The following is a 20,668-nucleotide window of genomic DNA, read 5'->3' on the forward strand; positions in this document are numbered from 1 at the left end:
CTAGTCCCTAGGAATAGAAATAATAATAGGTTTAACTTAAAGGAGGAGAGGTTAAGTACCCTAACCCTGCTTATAGACTGAACCTTATAAAGAATCTGCGCTTTTTTATTTTAAACTCTTATAAGTTTAGCATAACGCTCTTCTTTCTTATAATAATTAGCTTCTTTTATCTTCTTAGTATTTAACTTATACCTTACTATCTTTATACTATAATTATAAAGAATATAATAAAGCTTGCGCAACTGCATTAAATAACCTAATGCTTTATTAAGCTTCTTCTACTGCTTAACTAAAGCCTCCTTTATAAGCTTCTCTTAATGCTTTAAATACTTTAGCTCCTTAGTAATATAATTAACTAAAAAATTAGTAATAAAAAATAAAAATAAAAGAAGAAACATTTATAACTTAATATTAAAACTTATAAACTATTATAAGAATAACCTAAGCTATAATAATAAGTATAATTATTAATACCTTTAACTATTATATAATAAATTTTCTTATTTAAGTATTATATATAAGGTATTACCTTAAAACTAAATAAATAAATAAAGTTTAATTAAGAATAATAATAAGTAGTAAAATATAACTTTAATAGCACTTTTAACTTTTTAATATAATTAGGTATAATAATAATAATAAAAGAAAATTACTTACTTAATATAACTAAGGGCTTAGACTTACTTATAAATAGCAGGCTAAGCTTTAGGAATAAGACTAATAGGAGGGGAGTATTATATTATAACTTAATAACTTATAGCTATAATAAATAAACCTATAGGGTATATGTAATAAAAAAACCCCTAGCTAATATAGCTAATTAGAATTATATTTACTTTAAGAAAGTAAATATTAGTAAACAGATTCTTAATATAAAAAATATTTACTTTAAGAAAGTAAATACTAGTAAATAATAAAATATATATATATTTCTTATATTTACTTAAAAATAGTTTTAAATAGCTAGTTATTAATATAGAATTAAGATTATAACATGCTTTATACTTTTATTATCTAGTAACATTATTTATTATTACCTATATTACTTATTAAGTTTCCTAACCGCTCTACTAACATAAACCCAGAATCATTTACTAGGTTTATCCCTTAGGAATCTACCCTATACTAACTATCTAGTGTATAGTTTATCACAAGTATTTATTTATTTTAACTAAATAAAATAAAATTAATAAAAATAAATTCTTATATATCTTTTACTTTTTAAATCTTAGCTTAAAATAAACTAGTATAATAAAATTAGTAAAAAAAAATAAATATTTTATAAGAAAATAAAAAAAAGAATTTATTAAGAAAAAAGTAAATTACTTATATTAAAAATAATTAGGCCTTAAGAATAAAACTAATAAAAGGGGGATATTATATTATAACCTAGCTCTTATAGTTATAACTATAAGCTAACCCACCTAAACTTATTAAATTAACTAAAGGGCTAATTAGCTAATTAAGCTTAACTTATATAACTTAATAAATAAGCTTAATAAGCTTTAACTTATATAACTTATCTTATAAGTCTTATAAGCCTAGATTTAACTAAGTATATAAGTTTACTTTTCTATACTTATTAAATAACTTAAATAGCTAATTATTAATATAAAATTAAGATTATAACACGCTTTACACTACTTATACTCTAGTAATATTTATTTACTATTACCTATATTACCTATTAGGTTTCCTAACTGCTCTGCTAACATAAACCCAGAATTATTTACTAGGTCTATCCCTTGGGAATTTACCCTATACTAACTATCTAGTGTATAGTTTATTACAAAAATGCAACACCAGTTATCTGACTAAGATGCCGGGCTACTCAGCCACAAGGCCTGTTTTTTTAGGCCACTTTCTCGAGGCATTTGGGCTCTTGATAGGAAGTCCCTTTATATTATACCAGCAGTCTTTCAGTATTTAGCAATATTTCCCAAGGGTCCCTATCATGGCTCGAACTAAGCAAACCGCAAGAAAAAGCACAGGTGGCAAAGCGCCCAGAACAACTCTTGCTGGGTCTGGGTCCTACTCTAGGAAGCCACCACCCAAGCCGGAGCACAACTATCTAGAAGAGGCCCGACAGCTTGCGGGCTGGCGCCAACGGGCGACGGCGATTGATCCTTCGAGTGTGTCTGTCAATCGAGATGAGTGTCTCTTCGACATCTGGATTGACGCATTACGTTCTACAAGAATTCTTTTATTATTCTGCAAGCCTGATATATGCATCCATTTCAGCGGTTGTATATACAGGTTGGATAAACAAGACTTTGATGGCTTTGTCGCTCTCGCTCATGCGGCATTAGCAGAGTGTGCTAAAATTGGGAATCTCTTCAGCTGGTCGGCTGGTACCTGTCAACCACATTCTAGGCTGAGAGTTGTCAAGGGCAGCTACACCACCTCCGCGGGCCATACTTACCCAGAATTTGCTGAAGCCACGTATACCAGCTTTCATCCGTGCCCGCTTCGACAACTTATGGCCCAGGCCACTAATCTGGAGCCTTCGGAAGATGACTCTGCAGAAGAGGACCGGCTGCCAGAGCTACATGCTCTATCCGCACTACTTTCGCTCGCCTATGTCGGCTATTCGGCAGAGTTCAATTCAGAAGCACAGAACGGGCCAATCTCTGAAATCATGAGGATGTTTGAAAATTCCGTCTTTAGTCGTCTAGCAGAGAGACTTCGAGGAGTCGAAGAAGCGGACGAAGAAGCGGACGAAGAAGCGGACGAAGAAGCGGACGAAGAAGCGGATGAAGAAGCGGTTATACAAGAAGAAGTTAATGTACAAATAAAGTCAGAGTTTCAGCAGTATTTGGAAGCTAGCCAAACCAGTTCTGACTGAACAGTAAGACTGGCGCCCAGAGGGCCTGACTGTATAGGTTCAAAGAGTTGTTCAACTATCTATTACCTACTCGCACAAGTAAATCGATTCTAAAACGCGGCCTAGCCGGAACCAAAGTGCAAGTGACCGGATATGTAACTAGAATATTTAATTTAATGCCGTAATCTTTTGACTTTCAAATGGCCAGTCTCATTTCACATGACCGAGCGATGTTATATGTCTTATTTTGGGTCGGTGTATATTTGCCCGTGTGCAGGTTTTGTCTTATCGAACCAGCCCCGGGGCACAGTTGGCATTTCAGTTTCTACCTAAATCTACCCCTCCAGCTTTTACAGCCACCGAAGTTTAACCCCCCAAGGTCTCTGTAGCAACTGGGTAGTAGGGTATTCGGCATTTACACTAGCGGGGTACACAGTTCAAATTTTCACACAGGTTATAATACTACCACCCATCACAGAACTGCCATTCACAATTGGTATGGCAGGGATGGGTGGGTTTGAAGAGCGACCCGGATTGCCTAGGGGTCTTTTCTTGCAAGACGACTTTATTAGCCCGGAGCATGAGGAGCAACTGGTTCACACCTTTCTCAATGAACTGAAATGGCCCCAAAAGGACAGCAGTCGCCTGTCATTACACTACGGCTACACATTTGACTACATGACCTTTGGTGTAGACCCAAATATCCCATATAAAGAGTTTCCCGACTGGCTCGTACCATTAATCCCCACAACGGAGGCTCGACCACCTGATCAGGTCTGCCTACAATACTATCCTCCAGGCACAGGGATCCCGCCGCACGTTGATGCTCATCAGGCCTGGGACCAACTGTACGCGCTGTCTATCGGGTCGCCAATCTTGATGCAGTTTCGTAACGGAGATGAGCGCGTTGATATAGACCTAATGCCGCGGGGGATGATGAAGATGACTGGGGATGCGAGGCTGCACTGGACTCATGGCATTAAAAAGAGAAAGACAGACACTCTGGCAGACGGGACGGTCAGGCTTCGTAAGGATAGGTGGAGCATCACGTATCGCTGGATCAGGGAGAGGGACTGCGAATGTGGAAATGTCAGATTGTGTGATGTTGCTCAGCAGCGACTTGGGATTGCAAAGGAAAAAAGGTCTGCAGTAATATCTGATGCTAAGAGAATAGAGTAAATATATTTGATTAGCGGGAAGAGATTGCACCTCCCACGGCCATTTTACACCATCTTGCTCGATTTATTGCTAGATATTACCCGTTGGCTCTACCTTTAGTGACCAGTTAGAGCTAGGAATAGGACAAAACCCAGAGCGAGAAGATCTCGTTGTTATGACGACTATAAAGAGGTAGTGTTTGGGAAGTTCTGTACGGAGTAGTTACTTTACCACTTGTATTGGCGCAGTGGAAGCCGAATTTGTTAACTCTGTTTCCCCTTTGTTACACCTTGGACCTCATGATGCAAGCAAATAGGAACTAGTCCAGGTTTTCCCCTGCCATTAAGAAAGGTAATAAGTTTCCTATATTTAATAAATATTTGGGTCTTCTATTAAGAAGAATACCCATAACCATATCTTGGTTTAATCAACTAAGATCAATGAGCTGGCTGCCTGACCATTGTCAGCCTTTGCGACATACACAATCATGAATTAGTCCCTTAGCACCTTCGCCAGCGACGGCTATTTGTCCCAATCTTGGGCTGAGTGAGGTGAGCCGTCCACGTACAATTGTTGCCTTCCCAGGATACGGGAGACGATGGCTCACCATTAGTGAAGGCCCTCAGAGAGCTTGCTACATGGCAGGTCCCAGTTACCGCGATCAAACGGGCTTCGAGTTCATCGCCCTCTTTACTGATTGACTTCGTCGACAAAATTTCAACACTGACTGGGTTGAGGAGGTTAACGGAGGACTGATACTTTGGAATGGTATCTCATCTGACAGCAATGACGGCGCCAAGGGTGGACTTTCTCGGCGCCTCAATATAGCCTCATATGCAAAGGCGTATCTCATGAGATCGGAGTCCTGGTATGCTGCGCCACAGAAAGTGAGTTTGACCGGCATCTTCTCCTCTGCAAGGGATCCCATTGGAGCGGTGATGTAGGGAACTCCAAGGGGCTGAGAACGACCGGCATTTGCGTATTTGACGCCGTCTCTTAACGCGTCAAGCAAAGATTAATAGTTCCCGTCCGAGTCAGCTAAGGCGACATTGCAATTGGTTAGAAACAACACAACGTCGTACTTATTCTCAGCCATCCATTCCTCCAAATCCTCTCTTGCATTGCTTCCAAAGCTTCAATGGCGTCCTCACACCCAGGCAGGTCAATAAGACCGGATTTTCCCCGCTTCTTTACTACAGTAACTATGTCTTCGTAGCGGACCTGTTTCTGCGACTCAGTGCGCTGAGAGGGGTCATCCATGGGAGGAATATGCGGGTGAATCTTGTCGAGCTCGGTGAATGCCAAGTCTGGTAGCCTCTCATCTCCATTGCTGCGGAGGAAGTCGTCTCAGCTCAGGGCAATCACGTCGCACCGTTCACGCGCCGCCCAATCTTGAGAAAGACTGGGGATGTTCATGCCCGGCCCTTGCAAGATATACAGTTTGCCACACCCCTACCAATGCCCATTCTCTGAAAACAGAAAATGACCTCGTGGCTGGCTTCTTTGGCTCTTGAGCAAAAATGGACCGCTTTATAGAGCATCTATGGGCCTCGCAGCGCTACATCTGCGATCGCTCCAAGGCGAAATTGAGAACCGCCATCTTGAACTTGAGTTTTACGCCAAAGCCCTGAGGCAGCTTCGAGATTTTATTGTTTCCATCAACATAAATAAGCTCCGGCCTAGGAACGGAAATCTCGTTGAGGCAATAACATGTGACGTGGCTCTAATTAGCTTTGAGGTGAGTCAAGTGTTCGAAAACAAAACCACGGCAACCTAGCACTTCACACCCCAGTATGAGTGTGGATGGACATATTGGCATGCGTAACAACAGAACAAAAGCCAAAACTGCCTTATGAAGAATGGCTAGGTCTAAGTTGTAACTTTGAACTTTGACATATCATGGGGTGCCATAACTCGGTAATGAAAGCTATTGGCAACTGGAGAGCAACCGCACGAGTGGAAGATCAAGGTCTACGACGTAAATCTCATTGAGAATGAGCAATTTTGGACCAGAATACAATGCATTGAAGATGAAATCGACGACTGTATAGAAGCAATCCCCATAACTTTATCAGAGGTTCGCAGCCTATCGCCTTGACCGATCGTTTACAATAGCTGACACAAGCAAAGTTACTATCCCAATCTGATGAAGGGTGCGCCTCTCGTATATTTGCCACTGAAGCGTTGGTGCAATTTCGGGTTCTCGAGGCTCAGATTTCACCGCGTCCCTCGCTAACTAAAATAAGGAGAGCAGTGAGCCGAGCGTCATCGGAAATTCAGGTGACTCGGGACACAATTTCTCCTCGCCAAATGAGCTAGCCTATCTGTGTAGTCGGCTGTGTGGCTGACGCAGATCAACAACTATTCTTTGAGCGTCTGCTGGAAAATGTGCTCTCTGAAGGGAACAGCATCTTTGGAAATTGTGGACAGGTACTGGACTTTATGTGGAATTGCTGGAAATTCCAGGTCAAGCAACCGAGTACTCCATGGGACTGTCGCAGTGCAATAAACCAGATAGGTATATGCGCTTTACTAATATAAATGATAATAAAAAATAATAATGATAGGTATTAACATTAGTTAACGAGAAATGGAAATCTGAATTCCACTTGCTATTTACCCCCTGCCTCTTACTTTTACTACTGGTAATTTGTTAACTAGACTGGAGAACTTAATTCACAGTCTACGACCCGTAGTCGAACCCATTCTGAGTTATTGTCGCAGTCGCTGTGGGAGGGGTAAATGTAGATGTAGCAGTACTGGTCTTAGATATAGTAACGGTATTGGTAATTGTTTCATAGTTGGTGTTTGTGGCAGTGAGAGTGTCTGTATCTGTCTGAGAGACCCTATTGGTATTCGTAAAGTATGCTGTATCATATTCTGTTGCAGAGACAGTGTTGTAGGCAGTCATTGTAATAGTATTATACTCAGTGACCTCGTTTGTAACAGTATTAGTCACCGTCGCATCGTTATGGTGGGTGGCAGTAGTGGTCTTGTAGGCTGTCTTTATGATGGTCTGGTGCTGGGTTGTGGTGAGAGTCTTTTGGTTCGTCTTTGTGATTGTCATTGGTTTGGTAACTGTGAGTGTCTTGCACTTTGTTACAGTGGCCGTGATGGTCTTTGGGTGGGCGGTGGCAGTCTTGGTAGTGGGAGCGGCCGGCTTTGTAATGAGGCACGAGCAAGCCTTGGTGACATCTCGAGGATCATCGCACGGGATATAGTCGGGGATGTTGAGATGCGTGACATCGCGTTTAGTGGGCTAAAAGGGCCATGAGATTAAGATCATCCGCCAGATCGCGGCAGGGTAGATAAAACTTACAGGGGGATTCTCCGAAGGGCAAGCTAGGTCTGAGAAATAGTATTGGGTGGCTGCCTTCCTCGTATTTGTTTCTCTATAGTTTCAAAAGCGTTACTCTTCATTATCTTGAGCACGAGGCCAAAGCCAAAGGGAACTTACGCTGGAGCGTTGTAGCAGGAGCATTGCCCGCCGCCGTATCCAAAGCTAACGGCGCTTGATATCGTCGAGCAGAACGCCTTACAAGAGGCAAAGTTGCTACTACTACTTGGGCCAGTGCCTACATTGTACTGGGATGTACCATAGCCATTGATGGAACAATGGTATTTGTCTTGGAAGGGAGTCAGTTTTAAATATATGTGTTACGAAATGTTTTGACAATGGATGACTAACTCGTAGTGATGGTTTGGATAGGGGTCGGGGCGCTGTAGAATGTTAATGTCGCCTTGTTCTAAAAGTTTGTTGGGAGGAAAGGGTGGCTTACGTAGAACTAGAGTAAAGGATTAGCATTAAATCTTTAGGGGGGGTTTGTCCGGCTAATAAAATACTTACATTACTGTGACCGTTTTAGACTCTGTGTCGGTTGTTTCCTCGGTCACGGTGCTCGTAATCTGGTTGGTTATTGTGTCCGTTACTTCAATAGTAACAGTGTCAGTAACTTGCTTCGTGATGTCAACCGTAACTTCCACTGTTGCTATTCTTGTCGCCAGAGCCGTAGCAGTGTTGGTTCGGTCGTCCGTGAGTGTAATGGTAGCTAGATCTGTCTTGGTGTCTGTGACCTGGGCAGTAATTGTCCTTGTCTGGGTGGCAGTAGACGTGTCCGTCACTCTAGCCGTGGCTACTGTAGTTATCTGTGTGGTGACCGTACTGGTTTGCCGAACGGTAGCTGTTTTGATGTCGCTTCGAGTGGTGGTCTTGCGAATTGTGGGTGTCACTGTTGTAGTCTTTGTGCAGCGGAGGTAGGTGGAGCAGAATGGCGAGGCTTTGGCCTTGTTGCGCTCAAGGGCCGAGTAGTTTCGGTCATTCTTACAGACTGTCCAGTTGTTTAACCAATGGTTACGATAAAACACTCTTACAAGGTATAGGAGGATAAGGCTGTTACATACCTGGATAGCTGTTTGACCTCTTATCGGAGCTAGGGCTAAGGAGCTCGCCATTGATATTATACTTGTCCTCGGCTTCCTTGTCACTTGCTGGTAATGCAAGAACGTAAGCTGAAGTGCTGAGCCATAGCAACGCCGCTTTGAGCGCAACCATCGTGGAAGAGAGCTAGTGCGCAGATCACAAGCTAATAGATTGGAAATAAACAACCACAAAAACCCTTATTGTTGGTAAAAAGGAAAAAAAAAGATCAAAGGAGGAACCGGGCCGCTTTAAGAATAAACTGTTAAAAAGGCATAGACCATCTCTTGCCTATGTTATAATCGCCACAATCTAGACTTAGGATCTACATAAGCTGAACCTCCGGTATTCAATAGTCTTGTTGCCCCTGTCCCTTAACCGATTCTAGATGGCTCCCGACCCACCTAGCGCCCATTTTTTTGAACAATCCTATGCAATCCAGGCCTAGATTCTCCAGCTACGGCTACGGATGCATTAGTATCACTCAGCTACTACACTGGCGGCATAGGCTAGTATACTCAGCTGTCCTATTGATTTTGTCAACTTGCGTAATCTTAGCTGAAGGAGCCTTGCTTGTCTTTCTAAATTTAGTAGCAATGATAGCAACTGCGTAGCGACTCTTATAATTTATCTAGCTGATACCTGCGTAAAGAGATTTAACTGGCCTTGCGACCGGTTTATAGCTAGGATTGGTAACTGAGCAGGGAAGTACTTAGCTACTAAACATAAAAGAGGAATATTTCCCTAAGTAAATAGAACAGAATAAGACATGTTATCTTTATAAAGTAATCCCTAGCTTTACTAGCAGCCTTGTTCTTTCTGGAACAAGGCTGTAGCAGCTACATCAAATAAGCCCATGAACATATTCTAGTGCCATAGTCTAAATAGTAGCTAGACCAGCAAGGCTTTGTATAATATAATAGGTTCAAGTAGTATGGGTTTCTAAGCATATTTCCTAACTCTTATAATAAAGTTATTATGGAACAAGCCCAACCCAAGTCCAAATCTAAACTTATCAAGTATACATTTTATAAAAAATCCAGGCTATCAAGTCTATTCTTACTAACACCACTTATGTTTTCCCAATGTTTTTGGATCGGGATAGAGTACACCAGCCAGCTCTGCGATATGTGCCAGTGAGTCTTGTGTACCAAGTCCAATTTCGCTTGATCCGTGGGATCCAATTAGAGTAGCGCTTCTTGGGATACTATCGGCGATGGCATCAAGAAGAAAATTTCGGGCATATCCAGTGTCCCACCTTGTTGCCGGACCAGAGCTAGGGCTAACAACATCTGCATTGAAAAGGGCAAATTCAGAGCTGGCATCCGTCCAACAAGCTGGAGCAGCGACGGAAAACACCCAGTCTTCGGCGTGTGCAGCCCTTGGGTGCCAAAACGATGCAAACTGCACCTTGCGATCTTTGAGGACAAAGGGCTTTTCCTCGTTGTACGTGATAGTCTTGAACTTTCCTCCGTTGACATTTGCGTACAGCGGTTTTGCAACCTCGGGTATCACCAGCGTCGCACCAGCCGCCAAGATGTCACCGACTCCGCCAGCGTGGTCACGATGATGGTGGGAGGGCACAACGTGTGTAATTCTTTTGCCTCCCATGTTCTTCTTCACCCATTCGACAACGATACTGGATCGGAATGCAGGGGCATCTGTAATGATAAGCCCGTCTTCCATCTCGACCAGCATTTGAATGTAGTCTGGATAGCCAACGAACAAATTCATGATTTCTGGCGTGGAACCGTTGGGGAACACGGGTGCGGCTTGAACGCTTGAAGAGTTGAACACGTCTCCGAATGGGCCGCCCCAGAGTCCCGTTTCAAAAAATTCATGAACTTCAGACCTTGGGTAGTCTGAACTGGAGCGTGGGGGCATGTGGCTGGTCTTGGTCGCATTTGATGGCGAGAAGAAATCGGCCTCAAACTTAGGATTAACCATGAGCTCATCAATGACGAAGTCCTCTATAACAGATACCGTATTGTACAGCGTCTGGATTCGGTGAGGAAATTTCATTTGATGGTCGCCAACCGGAACATTTGTATAGTTGAAGAAGACCACGTCGCTCGTGGAAGGGCCAAAGATGAGATGATCTTCCGGAGCCCGGACCGCAAATGGGAGGAATGTGGACTGATCAATGAGTAAAAGAAGATTCAGGCCAGGCATCTGGAGCGTAGTGAACTCGGCGCCATAGTTCTTCTCGACTACCGAGGAGAGGACTAAACGGGACTTGTTCTCGAGGAACGACTTCAATAAATACGGCAAAGCTAGCTGCTGCGCTGAGTGAATGAGGTAATCTGCTAGGAACGGATCCGCGAAGCCTAATGGCTGAGATGGATCTTCTGCAAAGAAGGAGTTCTGTCCCTTGTTGAAGCATGCAAAGCCATTTGGACCTGACTGCACCACCATGGAGTAATCGATATCTGGTTGGAGGTTTGGGAACGCCCAGATCCAGTAATCTCCATACTGATACTTTCGATCGATGCGCTGCTGCAGCTGCTTTTCGGCGAAGCTAAAGGAGACCGACTGAGAGCCAGCTTCGGATACACCCTGGTCGGACCGAATAACATCGTAGTTCTGTGTAAGCGTCTGACTTCGAAAGAGCCTTTGTCACATTAGAAAAGTGTGGCACACAATTGTAAATGAGACTTACGAAGAATGGTATTGGAGACCGTTCACAGCATTCAGCGCTTGAGTTCCGCCAATGGCTTGAATGGTTTTATACAAGACATCTGTGGCCTTTCCCGCATTGCGAGCGAACTCGGTTGCATGCAAAGTGTGTGCACTCGCTCCGATGAGCAATAACAGCTGTGATAGTAGTTTTGCGTTTGTCATGATGAATAGGATTGTATAAGGAGGCTGCAATTGCTTGTTTCTAAAACTATTGAACGAGGCTTTCTAGGAGCAATAAGCAGTCTTATATCTGTGCAATATGCTCCCTTCGCGTCGTAATCTCCCGATACTGGTGTCTTCAGCTTGAATACTCAGCCTCTGGAGTCCGTAAATTTGACAAGGTGTACTCCTTGCTCCGTACCCCGTAGACATTGCCACGGATGTTATTATCGTCCGCCCGCCAAGCCAAGTCAACTTTAGATATGTCGGACCTTATTAACCTCCGAACTCTCGGTGCTCCGTATCACAAAGGGCAATCCACTACGGGCAGCTAGGACAAGAATGTTTTCAAGGATGACAATTACCCATCAATTAGTCATTTGCGGCTGCGCCTGTTCTACGTAATGTCTTGCGCAGTGCTATCTAAACCCTTGAGCTTGGAGTCCATCGGCGCCACTGAGTGCTCAACCAGGCCTACAGTATAACATTTAATCAAAACGTTCATGGTTTGTGGCATGATTGGACTGCATTCATTCAAATACACAACGCAGAGAAATTATTAGACCATCCTTCGCTGACGCATTGTTGCGTTGTTTGCAAAATGTGACACGAGCTACGCTGAGGATTATACTATCGCCTGCAGCTAAATGCTCAACAACGTTAAGGAATACCATAGAACCAACCATTGATCGCCCATACGACGACAGCCTTGAGCACATAACAAAACAGAAATCAGAGGCTCACGAGACTATCTGGCATGAACCAAGTATCTAACTATCAGCATGCAGGTAGGCAAGCTTCTAGCGGGCTTTCACTTACAGTACGCCTCTACCGAAAATTGTGGGGGTGTTGGCGCGGCGCCTGAATTGGAAGACCCGTAAGATTGACGAGCTTCACGGCAGGCCTGGCGACGGCCCTCTCTTTTCAAACGGAGAAGTCTCATCGGCACCAGCTACCCTCCGCTTCACTGCTCGTACACTCAGGGAGTCAATGGGATTTCATGTGTGCCGCATAACTAATCAGTTGCTTGGATAATAGGACCGGCTGCAATGACCGCGTCCAAGACCTCTCGCAGCATTGGCAAACACGCCTGCCAAGCTTGCCGCAGGAGGAAGACGCGATGCTATACCGACACGCTCAAAGAGAACGGCAAGTGTCGGCGTTGTCAAGCACAAAAAATTGATTGTGAATGGAAGGAAATCTCAAAGACCCGGAAGCGCACCCGCACTGGCTCGCGCATAACGGAGCTGGAGGAAAAGATTGTGTCGCTCACAGCGGCCATGAACAATCTCGACAAGAATAATCTCTTTGGTAGCTCCGTTAGGGATTCTCCTGATGATCCTCACTCTACAAATAGTCTCCACCGATATGAAAGCACATTAGACTCTGGGTCGACTGAGAATGCTGGGCTCGTAGCCTCAGACACAAATGTCTTGCCCGCCGTCAACTCGTCTGTGCCTCCACCACGGCGATTAGCCAACGTCTCATATGGCAAAGATCACAGCTCATCAGTAAGCGGCTTTGAAACGTTGAAACTGACATCGGCTACCAAGAAGAAACTTATCCGCTGTTTCTGCAATACGCTACTTCCGCAGTACCCGGTGGTTCGCTCAGTGGCCGACATGCCGCTCGAGTCGTTGGAGGAATATCGGCCGCATTCAACAAGCGCAATGATTACAGCAGGCTGCAGCGTGTTGGAACCACAGCTATTCAAAGATATGCATATGCAAAATACGAAAAGCCTGGCTCATGTAGTACACGTGCAGGGTCACAAAAGCCTTGACTTGCTTCAGGCTCTTCTGATAATCGCAGTATGGGGACATCCCCCAACTGACTTGGAGCACCTGAATATATCGCAGTGGTCTCATGCCGCATGCACAATGGCCATGGATCTCGGATTCGGTGGTAGAACATCGTGGCAGGCACAGAATCAAGATATTGCCGAACTTTCCCAAGATGCCTCGGACAGCATGCTGGAAAGGTATCGAGCAATGTTTGGCGTTTATTTGACATGTTCAAGGTATGCAAACTCATGGTTTCTTTGGCCGCCTTATCTAATCTTTTCGCAGAATTGCGATTAGCTTTCGACGACAGAGGATCATATCTTTCAGCCCTTCCACCGGCGTGGCGTTGGTCCTCTTCAAGCAATATGCCACTGACACAAATGACCAGCGACTTGTAGCGTGGCTTCAGCTGCACAATATAGCTGAGGATGTAGAAGCTATGAAGACAGAGGCCGAGATGAGCTCTGATCCTGCTGTAGTGGAGCATATCAATATCAAGGAGAAGTCCACTCGGTTCGAACAGCGCTTACGAGAATGGGAGGCAATGCTTGACCCGAAGCTGCTAACTGGTATGTCTTTGTCCTTAACACTGGGATGCACAAACTCACCGTAGTAGCTTCGCTGGAGATTGATCTTACCTTGTGCAAAAGCAAACTCCACGAGCTAGTTATTTGCTTCGACCACAATGTTCAGAGCCTCAGTCTACCATCGTTGGCAACAAAATCCGACGCTCCTCTGCCTGGCTCCCGCGCTCCACTCAGTCCCACCTATACCCGCATACTTTTGTCATTTATCAGTGACTGTCAGTCCATCCTGGATGTTCTGTTGAAGATAGGCCCAGAGAATATTCGATCGCTGCCACTTCTAACGTTTTTTCGCATTCCATATGCCTTCAAAGCGTTGGCCATGCTGCAGAAGCGCGTCACTGACCCAACCGACAAAATCAGCCAGATCATCGACAACGACACTCTCAAGTGGGCACACTATGCGCGCAGTGTTTCTAAGGTCCTCGAAGAGGCAAGTGCACATGGGCTCTACGCCCCAGCAGCGGTGGTGCTCCAGATCAGAGATTCTGTGGGAAACATGCACCTTGCAGAGAGCATTCCGACGCCATCCTTGCATACTCGAACGCTCCGATCACGCAATGCCCCAGCTCCGGAAGAATATATGCCTACACCTCCGGACGTAGTTATCGGAGCTCAGGATGTCTTGCATGATAATACGGCCTTTGGTGATCTTGGTGTCCCATTGTGGCCAGACGACTACGGATTTGCCTTCATGTCGGAACAGGATACAATGTCCAACTTTTACTACGGAATGGATAATGTTAGTGATCAACCAGTTGGTTGGTGATCCCTTACATTGATATATTGACTGTGGCATGGGCGTCAGCCGAGTTATCGAATCGAACAGCTTTTGCATTCTTATTGTTGTCATCAGCTGCGTAATGATATGGCAATGGAAAGGGTGCCAACTAACATTGAGATCATTTTGTATCGACCGGTAAGTCGATACTGACAAGGCGAGTGGAATTGGCCATCTTGCTTACAGCACGTAGATCAAGCATGGCACAATCTAGTCAACAAACTTTAAGAATGTTGATATATATGATTATGTACAATATTGATGATCTTCCTACCAGGCGATGACCTTAAGAGTACTTGTCTCGGCCTGTGGATAATATCCGTAAATTTGAAGATAACTCCTTTGGAAGATATAACAATATCTCCGGTTCCAGGATCCTAAACAGTTGGCAATGTTATAATTGCAGATCGTCCAGGTATGTAAAAAAGAAGCCGCTCTTGAATATGTATCGGCAACGGCTTAACATAACATATTCCGCAAACCAACACCGTGCGGGCAGTATCTTTTGGTAAAGACATTCTTATTCTTGACATTGCCTCAAGGATTGGAGATGACGAAGGCTCCATCCACAATCATCTATCGCTCAATAGAAAGATCATGAAACCAAGATCGACTAGATTATTCAATCATGTTCTTTACGGTAGTAAGAATCTGACTTCATGCAATGCCACCATTACTGACAAATAACATAGCCGCTTTTCATGACTATGTTATCGCTTAGTGAAGCCATTTTTGAACTCCGACTGTCACGAGACATGTTTCAAGTTCCCCTGGTGAAGCAGGGGCTCCAAACGTACATGGTAGTCATATGACTCTTGATGCAGATGTGCTATTTAATATTGACACATACGAATTAAGCGATTCTTTACTTTGTGGAATATTCACAACGAAATGCTGCTCATAATAGTTGAAGATCTTAACTCGCCACGTAATCGAGATAGAGACGGTTGAGTGTACTGGGCCACCGGTTTCTAGGTAGGACGTATATAACAGATGACAGTTTGGTTTACCACAATAGATATGTTACATCCCCAGCATCTATAAAAATCGTGTGGTTGTGCGTTGGCACGGGCAGTTTTTTGAACAGCGAATCGCAGTTATTTGCAGATCCTAGCTGCGGCTTCGTCATACCACTCAACGGCCAGCTTTACGAGACAGCTCAGAAACTTACCTATGACGATAGTCAGTGCTCGGAGGCGTGCCCATATCTCTATAGTTCAGTACGTAGCATTTTCATGGGTACAAATTTGCCTACATGCTAGCGAATTATTATTACTACTTACTTTAACAACATTAAGCCTATACAAATGCCTTTATAAAAGTGTCCCGGCAGCTCTCGAGTATTGTCAAGTTTATCATTACATTGTATGTTATTGTTTATTATAGCTTTCCCCATTCTTTTAACCATTGCTGCACCGATATGGTCCTGTCCGTCCTATCTCCAACCCCTTTGCATGTCATACAAACAACCAATTTATAATATCTTCTTCATGCTTGCTTTACCGACGATCGTCCTATAGTCGCTCGCATAATAAGAGGAAAGGTCTGGGCAGCACGCAAGAAGCTCCGGAACACTAAGCGCTGCGTAGTACCTCCTTTGCAAGCGTTGATCGCGTTATATGTTGACAGCTTGATTGCATCGTTCGCGTAAAGTCTCATTTCCTCTTCGTAAGTTCTGATACTTTCAGTGATAGAGAGTCTTCCGGCAGCAGCATCGATAAGACAACGCGTAAGGGTGTCTGCGTCGCGGAGCGCAGTGTTGGCTCCCATACCACCCATAGGTGTCATGTTATGAATGGCATCCCCAAGTAGTGTCACGTTGCTTGATTCCCATGATGTCAAAATAGGCATCGAACGCAAGGATAAACACTTGGTGCTAGAGATATCACTTCCAATCACCAACTCCCGCAACTCTGGCGCCCATCCTTTGATGGAACTGAGAACATACTCATGTAGCTCAGCCCCGTATACCGAACCTTCACCCTGTGGTATATCGCTCGAGGGAGCAATGTAGGCCCAGACTATGTAGTGCTCAGGTGCGGAAGATTCGTCGCCGTCAGCAGGTCTTGATCGCCATGCTGAGATGAACATCCATCCCCTCCCAGAGGGCACAATGTTATTCAGCGCTCCGTTGGTCATTTCTGGAGGGAGACTTCCAACTCTCTTGTCGTCTAGAATGTATCGACCTGCGATTGCAGATACTCCAAGGTCCAGGCGTTCTATGTGCGGCAGGAATTGATGGCGGACCACCGAGTTGGGACCATCAGCACCAACTAGGAGATCGCCATCTTCGTAGGTTCCATCAGCAAAATGAGCGCGTACTTGGCCATTTTTGAATTGATCATATCGAGTAAAAGCTCGTCCCCATTGGATGACGGCGGTTGTTCCGTTGTCAAGCCCATCTATCAGCACGTCGCGAAGGTCCAACCTTCCCACACCACTTCGCTCGACTTCTTGTGCAGATTTCCCACTTAAGTCAACGTCGTTTTTCTCAGCCAAGACTCGAAGTTGAGTATCACGAAAAAACAACTGTGTCCCGGCCGACGTCAAGAGTGACTGGAGTCGCGTCCAGTTGGAAAGCGGCAAACAGTAGCGTAAAGCTCGTCGGCCATTTCGATCAATATGAATGCCATATCCAGCCAGATTCTCAGCCTTTTCAATCTGGAAATCGTTTAGCAAAACTCAGTTATTCTGCTCTGGTTGAGGAGTTCTGACCTGTTGTTCGAAAACCCGTACTTCTATTCCAGCTTTACGCAAGCCGTGCGCAAGACTTAATCCACCAATACCCCCACCAATGACTAGAATACGCATATTTGAGATGGGGCTTTACACGACTAGCTTAAATGTGGGCGTTGGGATTTGGTGAATGAATATTTATTAACAACGTTTGAAAAATTCTTTGATCTTTTGTCGATGAAGCTGAGGGGTATTCTTTGATGATTTCCATTTGCATCTTTGCACAGCTCGTAGATTTTATATGCCAGCGTCTCTAAACATGCCAACTGGTGCTTGCGGACGGTAATTTGGGGTGGAAGCGCCGCAACAACTCGGATGTTATTAAGCTCCGAGATTGATGAGAGTTGTAGTCTTGGCTGGGGTGCTCAGCCTCGCGCCAGTGGTGCCATGCACTTCAAGGCTAATAACAAACTCCGGATCACCAACATGACTTGAAAAAGTGGCCAAATGGGAAGTTTTAGCCAGGAGGGTGCTTGCTAATGTCCGCCTTGACCTTGGTCCGACGCCTTGCGGAAAGTCTGTGTTAGCACTCTTAAAGATCCCGGCTACCGAAGCCTAAAGAAACATTACAAGCATTGACTACGCTTTGGGCCTGTCTTGTGAAATTGACAAGGATGGGCTTATTACGTTTATACAGCGTGTGTTTCGATCCCAGTCTTTTATTACTTGCTATTATGTATACAGTATACTAGTACAGCTAGTACAGAGTTGTATGTATTTGTAAAGTGGAATATAAGAGAGATGCAATCTTTTCCAGTCTAGGTTATATCACATATCAAATAGAATAGGATTTGTTGTATTATTTTATTTAGTATAATCCTTTTTAATATCACTACCTTGGTACTGTACTAACTTTCACAAATTGTAATAATTTGTTTAAGTAAATTAAACTGTTATAAAATAATAATAATAATAAGTACTTTGTATACTATACTTAATTACATAATTACCCCTCTTTTTTGTATTTATCAGATGTAAAGTTCCTTGGAACAGTATTAAAATTATCTCTAAGAACTAATATTAAAATCGAAAATCTTAGCACCTTTAATTATTTTATATTTCAACTACATACTCTTACCATGTCTGACTCTGCGCTGAGCGTTGACGCCTTGGTTGTAGGATGCGGCTTTGGAGGAATAAACGCTGCGTATAGGCTGGTGAAGCGAGGCCTTTCGGTGCGTTGTATTGATATGGCGGGAAATGTTGGCGGTACCTGGTATTGGAACAAGTATCCCGGTGCCATGAGCGACACAGAAAGCTATCTCTATCGATACTCGTGGGACAAAGAAGACCTGCAATCCTATGCATGGGCCCATCGATATCTGTCCCAGCCAGATATTCTGGCTTATTTGGGACATGTCGCTGACAAGCATCAGCTGCGGCCCCTCATGGATTTTGGCGTTGAGATGAAGTCGGCCAGATGGGACGACAGTGTTCACAGATGGATTGTTGTTTGCTCAAATGACCAGACTTTCAAGGCACGGTATCTTATCAACTGCCTCGGGGTGCTATCTCAGCCACATTATCCAGATTTTCAGGGCATATGCTCATTCTCCGGTTCAATTGTTCACTCGTCAAGGTGGCCTGATGATCTGGCCTTGCAAGGCAAAAAAGTTGGAATTGTCGGCAACGGTTCGACCGGGGTGCAGATTATGACGGCGATCGCACCACTGGTTGGAGAGCTGATATCCTTTCAACGCCACCCTCAATACTCTGTACCCAGCGGCCAAGAACCAGTGTCAAAGACTCAGCGAGCAAATATTAACAGAGATTACGAAAGTTCTTGGAACCGCGTGTGGAACTCATACATGGGCCTTGGCCTCAATGAGTCCAATCGAAAGACCATGGACGCTGACGAGGCGGAGAGAAATGCTATCTTCCAACAAGCTTGGGACGCTGGTAACGGGTTTCAATTCATGTTTGGTGCGTTTGGAGACTTGGCAATCGACAAAACAGCCAACGAAGAAGCGTGCAAGTTTTTGCGCCGCAAGATTGACCAAATCGTAACCGATCCACACAAGGCTGCCATTCTCAAGCCGAAAGAGCCATACGCTCGGCGTCCCATATGTGATTCGGGCTACTACCAGATCTTCAACCGTTCCAATGTTGATGTTGTTGATTTGCTAGTCAACCCCATTAGAAAGATTATCCCATCCGGCGTGGAACTGTCGGACGGAACGAAACATGATCTGGACATCCTGATATTCGCTACAGGGTTTGACGCAGTCGATGGAAACTACAAACGCGTCCGGATCACAGGGCGTGACGGAAAATCCCTCAGCCAGCACTGGGCAGACGGTCCAACAGCGTACGCAGCCGTGTCTTGCGCTGGGTTTCCCAATATGTTCCTCGTCTCTGGGCCCCAAGGCCCGTTTGCCAATTTCCCTCCAGTAATCGAGTCAGAACTGGATCTGATTATGGCGTGCGTGGAAGCCGCCGAGTCTGCTGCTGATCATCATTCGGATAGTTTAGGAGGAGCTGATTGTACGATCGAAGCGTTGCCTGGAGCAGAGGCGACGTGGTCGGCATTGTGCACCGACGGGGCTAAGTCGACACTGTTTTGGGGCGTGTCAAGCTGGATTTTCGGTACCAATGTAGACAAGAAAGATCCATGGGCAAAGTTTTATTTGGGAGGGCTGGCTTCGTACAGAGAGTATGTGAAGAAGATTATCGCCAACAACATGGAAGGGTTTGTAACAACAGTGCTTGATGTTGCAACTGATAATAAGGCGAACTAAGATAAGCAGGCTTCGGTATACTATAGCAGTAGCTTATAAAACTTGGTTAAGTCTATAAAGTTCTACATAAATTTAGTGTTATCTGGCAAAGTTTCCACGTATTTGAAGTTCATTAGTTTGCTCGGCATTTTTTCTATACGTGGTTTAGCTGCACTGAATCCTACAAGCGGGCTACTGGTTAAAAATAGAGGAAATATCGTTCTGTTAAGATTAGCCCCTCACCTTCCTAAACTCCAAACGCTACACCCCCCGTCAGTAGCATTATGCCATAACATGTTAAGGTCTTGACATTAATACGGAAATGGGAGCTAAAAAAAAAAACACCTGTAACTCTTATAAGCAGCTATAGAGGACGTGTCTATTTTCTGTGCTTTACATTGCTCGCATTTATTGCTGCTCAACCCAGCCAGCAAAAAGCCCGCCAACACTGTTTGAAGCAGTTAAAAAGCATATTACTGAGTGAAAAGCCGCTCAGAGCGTCTCTCAACAAATATGTCTGTGTCTACAAGAAAATCCAAAGTGAGCTGTATTACGTGCAGGTAACTACTCTGGCACCACAATTGGTTTCCTATGGCTATCATTGATTTGCAGAGCTAATGTTTCCGTTCTCCAGAATCCGAAAAGTCAAGTGCGATGAAAGGAAACCCGCTTGCATGCGATGCGTCTCCTCAGGCAGAACTTGTGACGGTTATGCATCCAATTTTAGAATCAACGCCGGCATCGGATCTAAATATCACGCGACAAGTCTGTCAACACCATCTCACCAGTCCAACAAGCCTCTGGTAACATTCCCGAGTCCAGAAGATGT

At 44.4% G+C, this 20,668-nt stretch overlaps 7 protein-coding genes across 7 annotated transcripts; 4 read left to right on the forward strand and 3 right to left on the reverse strand.

Annotated features, from left to right (window-relative positions):
- Positions 1-1,954: 1,954 nt before the first annotated feature.
- On the forward strand, positions 1,955-2,845 carry TrAtP1_007198 (uncharacterized protein; the record flags this gene model as incomplete). The annotated part of the gene is made up of 1 exon (XM_014092875.2): positions 1,955-2,845. The coding sequence occupies one exon, from the start codon at positions 1,955-1,957 to the stop codon at positions 2,843-2,845; it is 891 nt and encodes a 296-aa protein (XP_013948350.2).
- Positions 2,846-3,280: 435 nt separating this feature from the next.
- Positions 3,281-4,052, forward strand: TrAtP1_007199 (uncharacterized protein). The gene has a single exon (XM_014092876.2). The coding sequence runs from the start codon at positions 3,323-3,325 to the stop codon at positions 4,001-4,003; it is 681 nt and encodes a 226-aa protein (XP_013948351.2). The 5' UTR covers positions 3,281-3,322; the 3' UTR covers positions 4,004-4,052.
- A 2,613-nt stretch (positions 4,053-6,665) lies between these two features.
- On the reverse strand, positions 6,666-8,597 carry TrAtP1_007200 (uncharacterized protein; the record flags this gene model as incomplete). Its single annotated transcript, XM_014092877.2, has 7 exons — positions 8,384-8,597; positions 7,830-8,310; positions 7,762-7,767; positions 7,671-7,702; positions 7,440-7,608; positions 7,302-7,374; positions 6,666-7,241 (listed from the first exon to the last, which is right to left on the reverse strand). The coding sequence occupies exons 1-7, from the start codon at positions 8,532-8,534 to the stop codon at positions 6,666-6,668; spliced, it is 1,488 nt and encodes a 495-aa protein (XP_013948352.2). The 5' UTR covers positions 8,535-8,597.
- Positions 8,598-9,461: 864 nt separating this feature from the next.
- On the reverse strand, positions 9,462-11,240 carry TrAtP1_007201 (uncharacterized protein; the record flags this gene model as incomplete). Its single annotated transcript, XM_066113429.1, has 2 exons — positions 9,462-11,010; positions 11,059-11,240. 2 exons carry the CDS (start codon positions 11,238-11,240, stop codon positions 9,462-9,464), a joined length of 1,731 nt encoding a protein of 576 aa, XP_065969515.1.
- A 1,046-nt stretch (positions 11,241-12,286) lies between these two features.
- Positions 12,287-14,374, forward strand: TrAtP1_007202 (uncharacterized protein; the record flags this gene model as incomplete). The annotated part of the gene is made up of 3 exons (XM_014092879.2): positions 12,287-13,257; positions 13,307-13,590; positions 13,638-14,374. The coding sequence occupies 3 exons, from the start codon at positions 12,287-12,289 to the stop codon at positions 14,372-14,374; spliced, it is 1,992 nt and encodes a 663-aa protein (XP_013948354.2).
- A 1,500-nt stretch (positions 14,375-15,874) lies between these two features.
- Positions 15,875-17,197, reverse strand: TrAtP1_007203 (uncharacterized protein; the record flags this gene model as incomplete). Its single annotated transcript, XM_014092861.2, has 2 exons — positions 15,875-17,047; positions 17,102-17,197. 2 exons carry the CDS (start codon positions 17,195-17,197, stop codon positions 15,875-15,877), a joined length of 1,269 nt encoding a protein of 422 aa, XP_013948336.2.
- A 953-nt stretch (positions 17,198-18,150) lies between these two features.
- On the forward strand, positions 18,151-19,939 carry TrAtP1_007204 (uncharacterized protein). The gene has a single exon (XM_014092880.2). The coding sequence runs from the start codon at positions 18,202-18,204 to the stop codon at positions 19,858-19,860; it is 1,659 nt and encodes a 552-aa protein (XP_013948355.1). The 5' UTR covers positions 18,151-18,201; the 3' UTR covers positions 19,861-19,939.
- The last annotated feature ends 729 nt before the right edge of the window (positions 19,940-20,668 follow it).

This window comes from Trichoderma atroviride, chromosome 4, assembly GCF_020647795.1.
Source record: "Trichoderma atroviride chromosome 4, complete sequence".
NCBI lineage: Eukaryota > Fungi > Ascomycota > Sordariomycetes > Hypocreales > Hypocreaceae > Trichoderma > Trichoderma atroviride.